The sequence below is a fragment of the Branchiostoma lanceolatum genome, chromosome 18, assembly GCF_035083965.1.
Source record: "Branchiostoma lanceolatum isolate klBraLanc5 chromosome 18, klBraLanc5.hap2, whole genome shotgun sequence".
Taxonomy (NCBI): domain Eukaryota; kingdom Metazoa; phylum Chordata; class Leptocardii; order Amphioxiformes; family Branchiostomatidae; genus Branchiostoma; species Branchiostoma lanceolatum.
Window position 1 is genome coordinate 16,202,172 of NC_089739.1, and position 16,846 is coordinate 16,219,017.

Sequence of the window (16,846 nt, forward strand, 5' to 3'; positions counted from 1 at the left end):
TTTGTGGAATAATGTATGTGTCACCTATAAAGGTAAAATGTTATATTTCCGTAATTGGGTTAAGAAAAATATTTTGTTTATCAATGATATTATTGACTGCTATGGAAATTTGATGTCTTTAAGTGAGTTGAAAAACATTGTAGGAGATCACCCCAGTTTATTATTTCAGTACAATGCACTACGCAATGCTATTCCTTCCAAATGGATAGGATTTCCTCATTCAAAAAGTGAAGCACCAGCGATCAAATTGCTTGGAAAAGAGGCTTACTTGCAAAGCAACACGTTTTTCAAAAATATTTTAGTCTCACAAAAAGCAGTTGTGCCTACAGGGCAAAGCTTTTGGGAAAAGCGTCTAAAGCAATTTGACTTTCAAGTTGTTACTTGGAAATCTATATGGAAATCGTTATTTTGCATTACAACAGAACCAAAAATACGATCCTTGCAGTGGAAGGTGTTGCATAATGTATACCCTACAAGGGTGAAGTTATATAAACAAGGTATCACAGACACGGACAAATGTCCGTCATGTAATTCTGTGGACTACGTTGAACACTTCTTATATGAGTGTAAATGTGTTAAGCCTTTGTGGGCGCATATTGAAAAACTGTACTTGATTAACTATGGCACATCTTTATCATTAGATTTGCATCATGTAATTGTTGGCTATAAACTCGATAACCTTGTCAAATTTCAGCACATAAATATGTTGATATTGATTGGAAAACTCAAAGTATAAGTACGGAAAATATGTCGGAACGATAACGTCACTTTTTGAGCAAGAGTGTGTACTGAGACGTATTTCTTGATTCTTTGTATCATCGTAAATAAAGAATAAAGTCCATGGCTACGGACCATGGGAAGATCTTAAAAAAAAAAAAAAAAAAAATGACGTCAGGCGTCTGTACCGCCCGCTTATGAAGTCACGTGTCCAGAAAGTCACGCGTTGCTAGAATACCTGACGAAGATAGAAGTCGCCAAACATCTGGGCGATAATCAATCATGATAAGAGTTTTTTTAAGACGACTTTTAAACGAAGGATTGCTCGGCATTGGAATTATAATATTTAAACACTGCTGCACAACAGGAAACTGAGATATGATCAGATATAAGTAAGTTTGTAGTTTGTATGTCCTTACGTTGTATCAGGAAAACTCCTCTCCACCGCCGTGACCCCTCCCATCCCCCACGCCGAGGCTCCCCTCACGGTACCGACGTTCGCGCTCTCTCCGATAAATACACTGTTCCAGATCTGCTGGGTTCCACCAACGTCTTTGGGGAAAAATCCCGAACTTGCAAAATAAAACATACACATGCACTAAATACGCATTTGCGTGTGTTTGCACTAGTATGTAACTATGTATGCATGTAACGTTGGGTAACATAAATTCGCCATTTTTCCGATAATGGTTGACTGAAATCAATCTAGCAGAACAAAAAACCATCCTTTTTTTCTATTATTCTGTCAGTATCATGTACTATCTTTGCACTTATCATATATATGGTAGATTTTGTCTCTAGTCGTGCTGACACCATAATATTTCAACTTGAAACTACCGTCCGTCGCACGCACAATGACGGTGTTGTCGGACAGGTGTGAACATTATTTCGGGAGAGAAGATTCGTCTTGAATATCTTACCGCTAATTACATTTATACAGCAGCTATTCGTTCCATCCTTGGCTTGAGGAGAGTGCTATGGATATAGACGTGTCCAAGTAAAAAAAAATACACGAAAAAACGGCCGTACCGCACACATCAGGCCTTCGGTAACATCCCGTTTGTTGAGTCGGTAGAACGTCACTCAAAGTCGATCCCCACCGTCATAGCAACGTGTACATTATTCATGGGAAGTTAGCTGGATGCCGTAGCAATGGTTATACTACTATGTCCATGTGTTCCTTGTTGTGTTAGGAGCAAATTTTGAGGAAAATATCGTCTTCAGTCCACTATCACACGCAACATTTAGACAAAAAAGTGTTCCTCACAAACCTTTGTCGTCTGCTTGACGACAGGATTCTGGGTGATAACATGGCGGCGGGAAAATACACGTGCCGTAGGTTGTAGCAACAAAGAGGAGTTTTGATGATTGGTCACACTTAGAATCCAGTTGCAGGTTTGCAAAAGAGATTGTAATAAGTTGTCTTGTAAATAATTGTGTTTAGCAGGCAGGAGATGTGACATTTGTCTTATAAACCAGCGAACAACCGTGCAGCGTGATTCTCCCACGAAGCCCCCAGACTCTGTCAATAAGGGACGGAGAGTTTTTGACGTCGCCAACTTCTAATCCATGGTTATCGAAGCTTTTCAGCCAGTGTTCTGAATACGTTAGTCTATACGGTTTGCATTGCTGGCGTTATAACTGATTTTGCATCTAGCACATATCCCTAAAATACACCGTTTCTAAAAATGGCGAATTTAAGTACCCCGCGAATTTATGTTACCCAACGTTATGTACGGTATGTATGTATGTATGTATGTATGTATATGTGTCTGTGTACATGTGTGTGCTTGTATGTATGTATGTGTGTGTTGCGTATGTATGTATGCGTGTTATGTGTGTGCGTGAGCGTGCGTGTGTGTGTACGTATATGATGTATGTATGTATGTATGTATGTATGTATGTATGTATATGTGTATGTGAATGGTGTAATTGTGTGTGTGTGTGTGTGTGGTGTATGCGTGTGTGCGCGCGAGCGTGTGTGTACATCCATAGAAAAACTGAACTACAGATTAACATAATTCAGTATCTAAAATAATGCAAATCGTCTCATCTTTCTTGTTTGTAGTCACAACCAATATTCAAGACATTACCACCAGGCTTACTGCCAGTGTTTCAAACTTCCTTATATACTTCAATATGCTTCTTTGTCAGACAGGGAATAGTAATTTACCATTTCTCTGTCTTCGATTCAAGAAAAAAAGGATCTCTTGCTTACCTTGCCATTGTCAATCCCACGCCGTTGTCTACATACCTAAAATGTACAATTGTCAAACTGTCAATTTTAGCGATAGTTTATACTTCACCTTTGGCGAGTTATTTCTGTAAATAAACTGAGAAGAGCGTTCGTCTCATTGCCTCGTACATGACGAACATGCACATCATCGGTCTGCCTGGTATGTAAGGGCCCTGTTACACCTGTGCGTATATACACGTGCGCGTGAGTTGCGCATTAACATTTTTTTGGTTTAAGTAAGGTTTGCGGGGGAAAAGTTGTTTTCTAGTTTGACCCACCGTTGTGCAGCCAAGTAATCGAACCTAAGAAATCACTTATTCGGCTGGAAACTTAACCTAAACCAAAAACAAGTTAATACGCAACTCCGACGCGCAATCGAATATACGCGTGACAGGGCCTAAAGTGCTGCGTGGTCTTCCCTACTCACGCGCATCTATCGTGCCAGATGTCCCCGCCCCGGATCCATTCACCGTTCACATTCTTGTAGGCGATCAGCCCCTCAATCATGGCGGGCTCGCGCGGCTGCTGCAGATCAGCGTTCTGGTGGGGGAAGTACCTGGGCAGGGGTGATGGGGAAACATTCAGCGCGTGCCAGAAATATGTTGTTTGTTTGTTTGCTTATTATGAATGCTAGTAAGAGCGGTTTGAATAAAAATGACAGGTTTCCGTACTTGATTGAGCATGCTGAATGTCTGCACGTCTCCTAAAGTCAAATTTGATACCCTCACCCCAGTGTTAAAAAAGTTTGTTGGTGTGATGCAGCACCAGCACATCATAGATAAATGTACGAAATAGATGGCCTTTCCCCAGCCTATTCCAAAATAAGGTTTTTGTACTTAATTTTCATTGTCAATAAACTGAAGATGTAGTCAAAGTACCCTTGTCCTGTTGCTCCTAACGACAGAAACTCCTGAGGAGCCCGGGCAGAAGCCTGTGTGGTCTTCACGCGTCCGTCTATCATCAACCCTTGCTGTTAAACGGCAAACATTGTCAGGCAGTCAGGATGAATGAAATGTCCTAGGACATCAAATGTTAACAGTTTGGGATCAACGGTTCATCAACCACACCCTTATGTTGGAGTTATTCAAACGACAACGTTTTGCTCACCCGTGGGTTGGAATGCACTCTGTTATTGTAGAACCGTCCGAACGGGGTCCGCTCGGCTTGTTTGTTGGGCAGCGACCCTGCAGACAGCCCTGTCGGGGCGTCGTGGAAGATGTACCAGATCCCTACCTCCTGTGGATACACGTAGTAGTCAGGTGTGGTCACACCACGCAAACTCTACCTGTGACGGTTGTGTATTGATTTGTGTTGTTTTACACAGTTATGATACAATCTCAAAATCACTTGAGAGTTATAACGTTACATCTCTAATGACAAGACTGTAAACGTGTATATCCCTGAATTGGTTATGGATTAGACCACTTTCTATCCCTAGATGAACTGACCTCGTAGTTGTTTGTTTGGAGACAGACAGACAAACAGACAGACAGACAGACAGAAGACAGACAGACAGACAGACAGACAGAGTTCTTACAGCAGAGCCGGCGGCGGCGTTGTTAATCAGCACGTTGTTCGGATGAGCGATCCAAAAGGTGGACACGCCTCTGGCGGAAAGATATAAAACAATCTCAGGACATGTCAAGACTTAGTCTTAGTTAGTTTGTATAGCAATGTTTGATAAAGATAAAATGTATTGTCTATTTATCCTTTAGTAATAAAATGACTTCACCACTTCTGCATATTTTGTGTTCTACACTTGTAATTTGGTATAGCCTGTTTGACCACCCTTCGCCGTAGCACATCGGCTTCGCAGGCACGTCGCAGCAGAAACAACCTGTCACACTTAACCCTTACTCTGACCTAAAGATATCTAGTGAGGATACCCCTACTGGTGACGACAAGCTATGCACTACGGCTGTTCTCGAAAAAAAATTGACCACCCGAATCATGGCCTGGGTTGGTAACTCTGGTACTTGTATCACTGCTAGCCTGGAGTCCAGTCTTAATAGCTTTGGTCCGCTCCAACTGTTGCTACTGTAGTTGGCGGAGTAGCGACGCTGGGAGCGGACCATGGCGGGACTCCAGGCTTCACCACTGTGCCTTCTTCTTTAGATAAAAAAAAATTCTATATCACATCGTGGTGGTGTGCAGATAATGATGATTATAGTTATTGCACTTCCATTTCCTCTGCTTTTTGAGTTCAGAATCGTGCAAAAGTAGTAGACAGTATGGTTCATGTGTACTGCGTAATCTCCAAGTCTCAAGGTAAGTCTACAGTCGTCTATGCGAGAGTTTATGTTATTTACAGACATTATGTGGAAGATACGTAGCCAAGAGAATCAAGGGGAATGATGGGATGGATGGAGGCAGTTGGTTTAGGTCAGAAGTGTCTACAGTGTAAGGGAGACGGGGAGAGTTTAAAGATTGGTGAGAGACCCTGGCACACAAGAAGACTTTCCACTACACTTAGACCGTCAAGTAGATAAACTCCTTTACTTGCACTCTTTCCCCGGGTTAGGCACGTGGTCTCCGTACACGGCGCCCGTCAGGCCGCGGCACATGTCTGCGTCTCGGTCGGACGGCAGCACCGTGCCGGGGCGCGTCACCAGGCCCAGGTTGTGGTCCAGCACGTTCCGCTGCTCGTTCCCATCCTCCAGGAAGTAACAGTGGCCGAGCGTGTCGTACCCAACAGTGTCCTGGACCTAAGGTAGACAACACTCGTGTTGCATACGTACGTATACGGTCTTGCAACAGATATCAAAGAAATGTCTATAATCATGCATGTGCAATTCAAATAAAAATAAAATTAAACTTCTGGGAGATATTCTGCTAGCTGAAAATATCCAATATACCATCATGTATAGTAAGTAGAAAAAGGGGCCACATTGTGAATACGAACCAACTCACCGGTAACTATATTATAAATACTTTCAAAGCCATGATGCCGTGGGCAATTTCCGGTTACTGCAGCGTCAATGTCTGTTGTATGTGATCTAACGGGGCCGCCCGAACATCGCACGCGCCCGAACATCGCACGGATATTTTACTGATCTTATTTTGCATAAGTACGCCGTGTTTGTGTCCAATGACTATGCTGATAAGGAAGGTAAATAACCCAAGTTCATGCACATAATTGTCATTTACATTCAAAACATATGTGTACATATTCATTTCTTGTTTTGTCGAAAAGTAGTATTTTGACAATAATGATGGCAACGCTGAGTAGAGGGTCACTGCGTAGCTAGACGGCCCGGCACCTAAATATACGACCTGTGCCAAGCAGATACATAAGTCACACAGCTGTCATACACATAAGAAAAATAATTTCATAAAACACTAAAAATTTGGGTCTTTAAGTGTTTGTTGAGAAGAAAACCGACCAAAGAAAAACAACGTAAACATTGCTGTCGTCTGACGACGTTGTTTTCCCGCCATTTTTTTGGGCCGCGATGGTGGCGGAACGATTCAACGCACAGTTTTGTTACGCTCTAACATGTGATTGGTACCGTCTATGAAAAGGAAACTGAATACAGAGATGGCGAAGATGTTTCCCAATAAGTAGACGGAGTATTGTTGATGTAAGCGGTGTCGTTTTTTCGTAATGATTTCGTAAGTCGGGCCGCATTCAATACGTACGTCGGGCCGCGTAGTAGCCTATTTCCCGTGGGAACATGAGCTGGGATGCGCTAGATATAGCCCTTCTCACATGACGTTAGAAGTGCACACGGTCAAAATTTTCCGGTCAAAAGAAAGCTAGAATATAGCAGACTTCAAGCCTTATTTACATTTCCCTAACTTCATCACCAACTTCCGAAGAGAGCAAAATTACCAAAGCGTACTAAGTTAGGCACACTATCTGGCGTAGCACTAAATCAGAAGGTACATTCGTGAAAATGTCTCACAGCGTCTTCCGCATGTAACGCGGAGCATGAAGGGCCCATGAACAGTATGAATACATTTCTTGTCCAAGTATGGTCTTTAGATGAATGTGTTCAAAATTCATTCATTAAAACCTGACCACCACTCTCTGGCAACCAGCAATGGAGCGCCGTGAGTTCCAGCGCGTAAAAAAACGTCCGATGGTTGGGCACCCCCGTTATCTACATCTATTGCAATTAATTAAGGAGAATGACAGCTGCCCAGCTATCCCAAGATCTTAAGTTGTGTACTATGAAGCATGGTGGGAATCATTATTCACATTAAAGAGCAATGAGTCATTAATGTTTTCAGTAGTTAAAAACGTTTAGATACTTTTCACGATGTTGCTAACGCGTTTTTATATTTCACCCATTGTATGAATGCAATATATTGCTTTCTCTCATGTTTCTTCTCCTCCTCCTTCTCCTGCCAAATCTTCAAATTGATTAATCTGTCATTTTTTAGCCAAATGACCTGAACTTTGGCACAATGGTAGAGTGGACATATACCCCCGGACGCTGTTTGATATTTTTGCCATCTTGAGACCAAATCTGGATATCTGGGCCGCCCATGCTCTTTAATTACAACTTAATTGCCTGAAATTTGCTATGGGGGTACATAGAACAAATGCTCAAAGAGCTTTGTTTGTATTTTTGGCATACACCACTTCAAAATACGATTTTTTAGGGGACCCGGGTAAGTCGTTTGTACTTTATTTGCAACTCTAAGTATAAACCTGTTGTGTTATCATGGGGCGGCTTATGCGATACAAGAAAAACACAAACAGGCTTAATTTTTAAATTCCAAGAAAAGTCTGATGTGCCCCTTTTAGGTGGGCATGTGCTGACGTCATACATGTAGCAGCACAGTTCGCAATGGTTCAAACCCACCAGCAGGCCGTGAGTGCCGTGGATGGTGACGCAGCGGGAGAAGCAGTGGTGGATGGACAGGTCACGGACGTAGGTGGGCCGGCTGTAGCCTCCGGCCTCGTCCACGTCTCCGGTCATGTGGAAGTGGACAGGGTAGCTGCCGGTCACCAGCTGCTGACCCATCCGCGTGAACTCCACCCCGGATAGATGCACATTCTTAAACCCGAACAGAACCTAGAAAAATGATAATCATTCGAGTTCAGATGGCCGTGTGTCAAAGAACCGGCCTGAAATACTGTTTACCTTGATGCTTTAGAATATGTGTAAGCGGTGTTTTCAATTCTATTCTATGAAAAGACGCGTTTTACGCCTGCCATTACCTCAGGGATATGTGTAAAAGTGACGCACTCAGAACGTCAACTGCGCCACCATAGTGACGAGTTGTGATCAACAACAGAACTCGCCTTGAGATGTCCCCCGTACGTGTCGTAGTCAAAGAACTGACAGAAGTTGTCCCCGTAGCAGCTGTCTTCCATCCTGCCCTGGAACTTGACGTTCCTGGTCAGCAGGCCCACCTCCCCACGCAGGTCCACGTCATCCGTCACCTCCCCAAAGTGGTTGTATCTGGCTTGTCCTGAAGGAAACATAGGAAAATAAATCTGTTCACATGTGTACATGGGGGGATATTTGCAATGGTGAACGGACGGGTCACCATCTGGACTGTTCAAAGATGAATCTCCAGGTCCAACCAAAAATAATTCTGCTTGGAAAATTCACACCTCCGTAATACCACTGCAGCCAACCTATCTTCAGACTCGGGGAAACACACACCTCATCCAACAGCGCATAGGTGAGAATCAGTGGGCTCTCCTCAAAAAGACCGCGCACTGAACTTCTATAGAACACGTCAGATCAACCGTAAGTATATATCAGGACTGGTTCAATGGAAATGAACCAGAATGAACAGAATCTACTAGACCATAGAAAGCGACTACTATAGTTGTACTTGAGTGAAACGTGATTTCAAATATGAAAGAATCCTTCACTCACAGTTGTCATACAGCACACAGACAAGTCCCAAAAGTCCATAACTCTGGCTCAGCACAAAAGCAAATGTGACTCAGGGTTATGCTGACAGGCAGGACATATAGCGCTTCTCTGATGAACCACGAAGATTGGAGAGATAGGAACATTTGCAGGTCTCATCCTGGCGCTGGTGTATCGTCACCAACGATTCTATTTTTGGTCATGAAGAACGTGACATGTTTCGTCGACACGCAGGAAAGACTACCCGGCGTGTCTTCACCACGGCCATGTCCAGCGCTACTGATACTGCCCAGCGGAGAGAATAGACGGGGTAACAAGGAAGTGGTATCTGCTAATATGATTATGTATTTTCCAGTGAATACGAAATTTGAGTTATCCATAAAAGCTGATGTTCAAATTTTTTGTCTTCTCCCACGCAATCCTTACTCCTTCTGACTGTGAATGAAGCAGAAAAAGGATGTCCGAATGATGCACGATAGACAGATGTATGCTGCATGCACATCCCCAGGAACGTCTTAGTGGGAAGACGTAGTACACCTTGTGGAAAGAAAAACCCGTACCGTTGATTTTGACCTGTCGTGTGGAGCACTCCTCGCACGGCAGGAGTTCAAACTCCTCCGCCTGCTCCATGTCGTAGTCCGTGCTGGCCAGCACGATGTGGTCACCGGGCTCCCACGAACTGACGTCATCTTTCAGGTTGATGACAAACTCATTGCCATTCCCATCAACAGCGAAAGTACATCGCGGGCTTCCTGAAGGGTGAAACAGACATGTTGTACGTTTCATGTGTTTTCTTGCCCAAGAGACATTTTCACCCTTATCCCAACTATAGTTTTGCTTTCTAAATGCAATTTCTCAACAAGTCTCGATAGCAGTTGTGGCCGAAACATCCCTTCGAAGTTTCTTGAATACTTTTTTCATTTGTCCTCCGCCTTAACGAAACTGTAACAACAATGTACGTAATATGCTTTGCTAATGTGACAAACGTCTTTGATCGCATCAGGTAAAGATGGAACATTGACACAAGTCCAATAAGCCTGTGTGCCAGTGTATTAGACAAAGCTTGTCGTCCCCGACTACCCCTCACCTCCTAGCCATGCACTTGTCGCGGTGACCACAAAGGAGCCGAAGAAGGCCTGCAGAGTGGCCGCGGCCGTGGCTGTGCCGGTTGTCTGGGCATCTGGGGAGGCATGAGGCATGTCAATAAAACAACAAACATCCGCCCATATTGCCATCTTACCTTTGTACCGACTTTAACTCTTACATTAGCGCTCATACTTGGCCAATGGACTATCATGGTCAAAAGTGATCAGTACGTACCCACATATGGAAGTTTTTGTTCCACAGCAACGCTGGGATCACCTTTTACACTGACCATCGCCCAGGGCTGCCTACAGGATTCAAATAACACAGGATCAGTATCTGCACTTCAAACATTCACGATGTATATCATATGTATCATTAGCTTCTATCCAGCACACACTGGTAAAATATACATTAAGGCTCTACCCCCGTGTTATTGGTTAGTGATTTTTTTTCACTTCATTTGAATCATGTCACCAACAAATAATCGACCATACATTGGTGGTCATAGAGTACATAATTGGACGATCCATAAAAACATCCGATGATCATGATGAATCCACACTGCACAGGCTTGTGTCTCTCATATAGGATTTCAGACTACACCGCCTTTGTCTGACTATTCCTGATTTCTGTACCACGATGTATCTTGTCACCTGAAGCCCAGCGAGTTCACCTCGACACTTCCCAGTTCACTAATCTTCTGCTTGGCGGTAGCTTCCAGTCTATTGTTTGCGCTGTTCACCACCGCTAGTGCCACGACTCTCCCGGCGGGGAGCTGGTCGATGAAGGCCGCCAAACGCAGGCTCTCCTCCGTGCTGGCATGAGTGTCAAACCTGTCTGTACTGACGCGAGCCCCGGAGATCTCGTCAAAGACGTGCACGTGAATCCCGCGGGGCCACGCAGGCGCAGAGTCCCAGAAGTAGATACCCTGTGGTTTAACAACGCGCGAGACAACGCGAGGATGGAAGAAATCTGAATGGACATGTATGACATGGACGGCAGTGTTCTTTTCTTACACAAGTGTGACAGGGGATTTAAGCCCCTATCAAAGTTGTGCGTTATGAGCATTTCCATATTACATAGTGCCGTATTACATTTTGTCAATTCGCATTTGTACACTCAAAATATCAAATTTCTTGAGTTATGCGTGACGCACATATACACTTAAAACTTTCACAAAAGGATTGAGATACGCATGAGGTGCGTACTGTGCGTACGCCTTCGTATGACAGAAATGTTGATACGCAACTCATATAAGGACATGATATACGCAGAAGTGTTATAGGGCCCTACTAGTAAGACATATAACGTTAGCGTACTCGAACCGCACTAACCTAAACCAAAAACATGTTAATACGCAACTCATGCGGACTTCTTTATACGCACATGTGTGACAGGGGCTTTAGACCACAATGCATCTCGGACCGCACATATGCACTAAGAATTGTGAGATTGCCTTATAGATAAGTACCATATACACCGAGACCTTGAATTCAGGTAAAATGCCTGACCTTCGGCAGCCCTCCTGCCGGCACGGTCTGAGTCAGCTGTGTCCAGCCCAGCTTACGCTTCCCGTGGACCTCCAGAGTCCCGCCGTCCTTCACCAGGAACTGTTTTCTGTTCGTCCAGTCATCGGAGCGGCCGTACAGCGTCACCGTGGCCTTCCCCTGGTACGGACACGTCTCGCTGCCGATGTGGAACTCTCCATCAGTACTGACTGTGATCTCACGTGATGACAGGGTGATCTCAGTCTTACTGGAGGGACCAGGGTCAGCAAACACCACCCGACCTGTGCATGGAGGTTCACTCGGAGTTATCTACAAGTATCTAACCATTTGAATAACAAGCAAATCTGTTACCCTCACCCTAACGTGCAGATGTAAAATTACCATAATCTACCAGTAAGATAGATTTTTTTATTTTCTCGTCAATCATGCAAATGTCCTCAGTTAATAATCTTACGAATTAATCTACATCACCCAAATACACATGTTACAAGTTTGAACGCACTAATATTCCTTACAGAGAAAGCTGTTATACCCTTTTCTCCTGAATTATGCAAATAACGCCCTAACATGGGTTTTCTATGCATAATGATGTTAATTTTTACCTGATTTATACAATAACAATAACATTAGCAGTATTATCCATTATAAAGGGTTGATGTCTGATTTTCCCCATCCACTAAGGCTGTCCTACTATTGTACGATACACACAGTAGACGCTTCAGCTGTGACACACTGGCTATAGTTGGAAATGGAATCAAAGATAATGCAGTTTGTGGTGTAGAAATTATGATTTTATAAGTAGCCGATGATACCACATTGTTTGTATTTGATGATATATCAATGGAAATGCCTTAATATACATTCATGAATTTTGTAATCTGCTAGGGATTCAAACCCAGAACCTTTTGGTTCAAGAAGAACCCAGACCACCTTGTCACATTCTGTTCCAAAAGAAAACGTTTCCATATCACCGTTGAAGTGAAGCGGTACACGTCAACTTGGCCAGTCCGATACAAGTGATGCTGTACACGTACCTCCATCCCTGATCTCCAGCGAGTAGAACGCGGCTGATGACTGCAGCAGGTACTTCTCTCCCCGCCCGACCACCACCTCCGCCAGCCAGTCCTGGCCGGGGTTCCACGGGGTCAATGTCGGATCAGCATCCGGGCAACCTGTTAACGACAACGCAGGTACAAGAGTTCAGCCGCAAATATGCCAGAACTTCACAAGCTCAAGAGCTAAACACCACCCAGATACTCAGTGGCCATGGGTGACCGACACGTCTGGAAAGACACACGCCGAAACATTCGATGATGATGACAACACCGAAGGTTCTTCAGTGTCATAGCCCCATAGGAGGCCCATATCCGAACTCGTTTTGCCGACATCCACTGACGTTACTTATCAAATCATAAGATTCATCCACAGTTATGTTGTCCACATACATACAAATATACAAACGGCACCGAAAACATTTTCATGAGAGGATCATGTCGACAAACACTGTACTAGTACAACACATTTCTGTCCCCACACCTCTAGTCTCGTCCTAGCAGCTCGATGGCCCGCCGCACCATTCATGCTTTCAAGCTACAGACTATTGCGTGTGAGACCAACTTTAAGAGGCTCCCGTTCTTCCCTCATACCATCAAAGAGTGCAATGAATTTGAGCGTATTGCGGCGGAGGCGGAGTCCCTCTCTCAGTTCAAAGAAACCCTGTCCTTGTAACGTTACATATGTAAATATGTGTACTACTAACATCACTAATTTCACTTGTCCTGTTTTTCGCACATGTCATCGTCCATCCTGATTCCTGCCCTATCGCCTATGTTTGGCACTAATGCAGCTGCTAGTAATCCACTCCATACTGGACTGATTATGATAATCAGTAAAGAAGAAGTAGAAGTAAAAGTAAAAGAAGATGATGTTGTTATCTACCATGTTTAACTAAACCGGTAGCGTGAGTTTGTCCGAAACAAACACAGGCAGCTGGGTACTTTCACACGTCTGGATGTCCCCTAGGTTGCTTTTATGTCCTACAGGTTGCTTCTTAATAATGTCCTACAGGTTGCTTCTATGTGCTGCAGGTTGCTTTTATGTCCTACACGTTGCTTCTGTGTCCTGCAGGTTGCTCTTATGTCCTGTGGGTTGTGCTATAGAGATCACCACATGTCAGATTCCTCTGAGTTGCTTTGGAAGTAAATCGCACGGCCGACATGTCCCGGCCAGGGGTAAGTTTAGAATCATCACAAAGACCAATATCAATTAGAATCGTCTGAACTGCGGAATGTTCAGCCCCCCCCCCCTGAATACATAGATCCCCGAACAGACGCATGGCACGATTTACACACTATGGGGTTTCAGGGGGGATTAGGGTATTCCAGTTTGGACCAATAATACATGCATTCCTATGGGGAAGTTCACAGAAATTAGGTGTCATTATCTCAGGAACCAAAGATTCTGACCAAGAAAACTATGACCTGTTCTGCAGACCGTCATCTATCAGAATTATGAGAACTTCTATACGGCCATTCTCCGGGGAAACACCCCCGAGCGAGAGCACTTGAGTCAGTCCATTTGCCTGATAAGGCCAGAAGACAAAATGATGGTCGATTTTGTCAAGAAATTCAAAGTATGAAGTCTAACCTGTCACACCCATCCCAGAATTGCCAAGATTTCACACAAAAATCCCACCAAGAAAGGCTTTCGATGTTTTGATGCCCTAGGCTTCTTTAATCCTGAGCTCTCATCCTAAGGTCTAGGCGCCTGCGCTAATACCCTCGTCCCCTTCTAATCCGCGACAATAGCGCCGTACGTCGTACGTTTCGGAAGCAGTGGGTTCAATAGTTTAAACATATGAAGCCGTGGTCACAAACGTCGTAGGTCATCGTGCGATGGGCATAGGTGAGCGTACAACATCAATTGTACAAAATCACAAGTGAAATTAGCCATCGGTTCGTGCGACAGCTGAAAAGGATTTGAACATGTTCAAAATTTTGTCATCGTCGAACGAAATTTTGTCATCATCGAACGAAATCTGTAGCCCCCATAGCAGACTAAACTGGGGTCAGTTTGTCCACTGATGAAATGACACAGTCATAAATTTCGGCGCGTTATGATGATTTTGATTCTCCTTCATACTGCCAAAGTTGTTGAAAGCTGTCGCCATCAGAACACAGAGGCTGGGTTTACACAGCAGCAACCACAAACGGCGCCGAAAACATAGCCTAAAACTAGTTCCACGACCTCATACCTTCATCAAATGATTTTCGAGATTTTATAAAGACCTAGCGACCTAACAATATCAAGACAAGGTCCTGGCAGGCATTCTCGAGTTAACGTGTTCACACACACACACACACACACACACACACACACACACACACACACACACACACACACACACAGACACAGACACAGACACAGACACACAGACAGACAGACAGACAGACACACACACACACACACACACACACACACACACACACACACACACACACACTTTTTAGGCGTTTTTATCCGGATTTCTATTTAGGCCACAGCAAGTAATTTTTATGGATGACATCAGCGCGCTCATTAATTTTCGCCTGATTTGAAAATAAAAAAACAAGAAATTTCATTGCCCTCCGACGGTGGTCAACATGCCAAAAATTGGCAAATATGTCGCAAATGTTGACAGTCTAAGATGTTTCATAGCATATGAATACCCAGTGTAGTTCCTGCCCATGATGGTATGACAAGCTGTTTTCTGCGTTTGTTGTAGTTAATTGAGCTGTATACACATCTTCAAGAACAGCTTAATGTTGACAGTCTAAGGTGTTTCATTGCATATGAATACCCAGTGTAGTTCATGCCCATGATGGTATAATAACAAACTGTTTTCTGCATTTGTTCTAGCAAGGACATTATATAAATAATGGGGGGGGGAGGGGTCTAGTTTATTGAGCTGTACACAAGGTGTTTCATCGCATATGAATTCCCAGTGTAGTTGCTTCAGATGATGGTACAACAAGCTCTTTTCTGCATTTGTTCCAGTAAGTCTATTGAGATGTATACACATCTACAAGGACATGTTTACATTAAATCAAGGAGTTTTCATATTATATATGAAACCTCATTGGTTGAATACAGGAATTAAAAGACCTGTTGGTCATGATATCATATTTCGTCGCCTCAATTCTTGTTTAACAAGACTTATGATCTTAAAAGTTGAAAATATAGGAATCTTGTTTTTTTTTGGCCCGCCTTGTTTTTTTTCGCCCTATCTCATTAATTTTGGAGTCTGTGGAGGATGTCATCCATAAAATTTACTTGCTGTGGCCTTAGCAAAAGACACATGACAAAACAGTCTACTTCTCTATCTCTCTCTCAAAATCGTAAGACCAATAAAAACACATACAAAGACGTCCAGAAGAGCCCGGCAGCCGATGGAAGTACCGCGAGGCCCCGCCCGAAAAAGAACCCAGCTCGTTAGCTACCAAGCGGGGTCTCTGTTTACGATTGTGACAAACAAATTATAGCATAACACAGATATCTAAAAAAAACAACAACATATGGTAGGGTAAGGCATCTTAACCCGCGTACAACCAGCTACAGGGAGCTGTGTACCATGTACCGTGGCGGTCTGAAGCTTACAAAAGTGTGGGTACCTACCGATGTCCTGCGACCGTACGGTGGTCAGCAGACTCAGAAGGACTGCAACAAGGTAGGCTTTCATCGTGAGATGTGGCAGTCGACGTCGTGGGTAGGTTCACTTTTATGGACCTCCCACAGTCTGTATGATCAAGTGTACAAACACACCGTACTGCCTGGTGCAACCGTACCTGCCTTATCATCGGAAGCACCGGAATTCGTCATGGCCATCATATTTTTAGATATTAGAATATTTGTTTTCCTTCCACACCATGACTGCTGCCTCAGCTTAAGGCACCACTATCTGAAGTGTTTTGACGCCAAATATACTCCTTTCCCACCGAGGACGTCACAGCCACGGTAACGTTCGGAACCCAGTACCGTGGCTCGCGAAAACTTCATTTTTTGAAGCAAAAAAGTAAATAGTGATGTCTCGCAATTGAAACAAGATTGGCAATGATAAAATGATATTGCCATGGCGACGGTTGTTGTTGTTTTAATTTTACAGTAACTGTACCCTGCACAGGGCACGGATAGGTAGTGCGGTTCATACGGGGTTTCTAACGAAAAGGGCTAATGAGTACCTGTTCTATTGGACAAATACCGTCACACACACACACACACACACACACACACACACACACACACACACACACACACACACACACACACACACACACACACACACACACACACTCACACACACACACACACACACACACACACAATGCCAGGACCTCCAGTCCCAATGGTAATGCCAGGAAATCGTAGAGTCCCAATGAAATGAATTTCCCTGGGAATCTTAATTCACGGTATCCCGACAATTCCGA

General features: G+C 43.9%; 1 protein-coding gene across 1 annotated transcript in view; it reads right to left on the reverse strand.

Annotated features, from left to right (window-relative positions):
* The window catches only part of LOC136424502 (inactive cell surface hyaluronidase CEMIP2-like), a 28,562-nt gene extending 12,392 nt beyond the window's left edge, over nt 1–16,170 (reverse strand). The window contains exons 1-16 of the mRNA XM_066413116.1: nt 16,038–16,170; nt 12,419–12,556; nt 11,388–11,665; nt 10,530–10,804; nt 10,111–10,181; nt 9,878–9,970; nt 9,351–9,542; nt 8,208–8,377; nt 7,765–7,977; nt 5,453–5,658; nt 4,491–4,560; nt 4,061–4,189; nt 3,832–3,923; nt 3,381–3,509; nt 2,936–2,971; nt 1,137–1,289 (exon numbers count right to left, since the gene is read on the reverse strand). Of these exons, the coding sequence (XP_066269213.1) occupies nt 1,137–1,289; nt 2,936–2,971; nt 3,381–3,509; nt 3,832–3,923; nt 4,061–4,189; nt 4,491–4,560; nt 5,453–5,658; nt 7,765–7,977; nt 8,208–8,377; nt 9,351–9,542; nt 9,878–9,970; nt 10,111–10,181; nt 10,530–10,804; nt 11,388–11,665; nt 12,419–12,556; nt 16,038–16,101 (2,309 nt within the window). The 5' untranslated portion in view covers nt 16,102–16,170. The remainder of the gene's footprint in view (nt 1–1,136; nt 1,290–2,935; nt 2,972–3,380; nt 3,510–3,831; nt 3,924–4,060; nt 4,190–4,490; nt 4,561–5,452; nt 5,659–7,764; nt 7,978–8,207; nt 8,378–9,350; nt 9,543–9,877; nt 9,971–10,110; nt 10,182–10,529; nt 10,805–11,387; nt 11,666–12,418; nt 12,557–16,037) is intronic.
* Nucleotides 16,171–16,846: the final 676 nt, after the last annotated feature.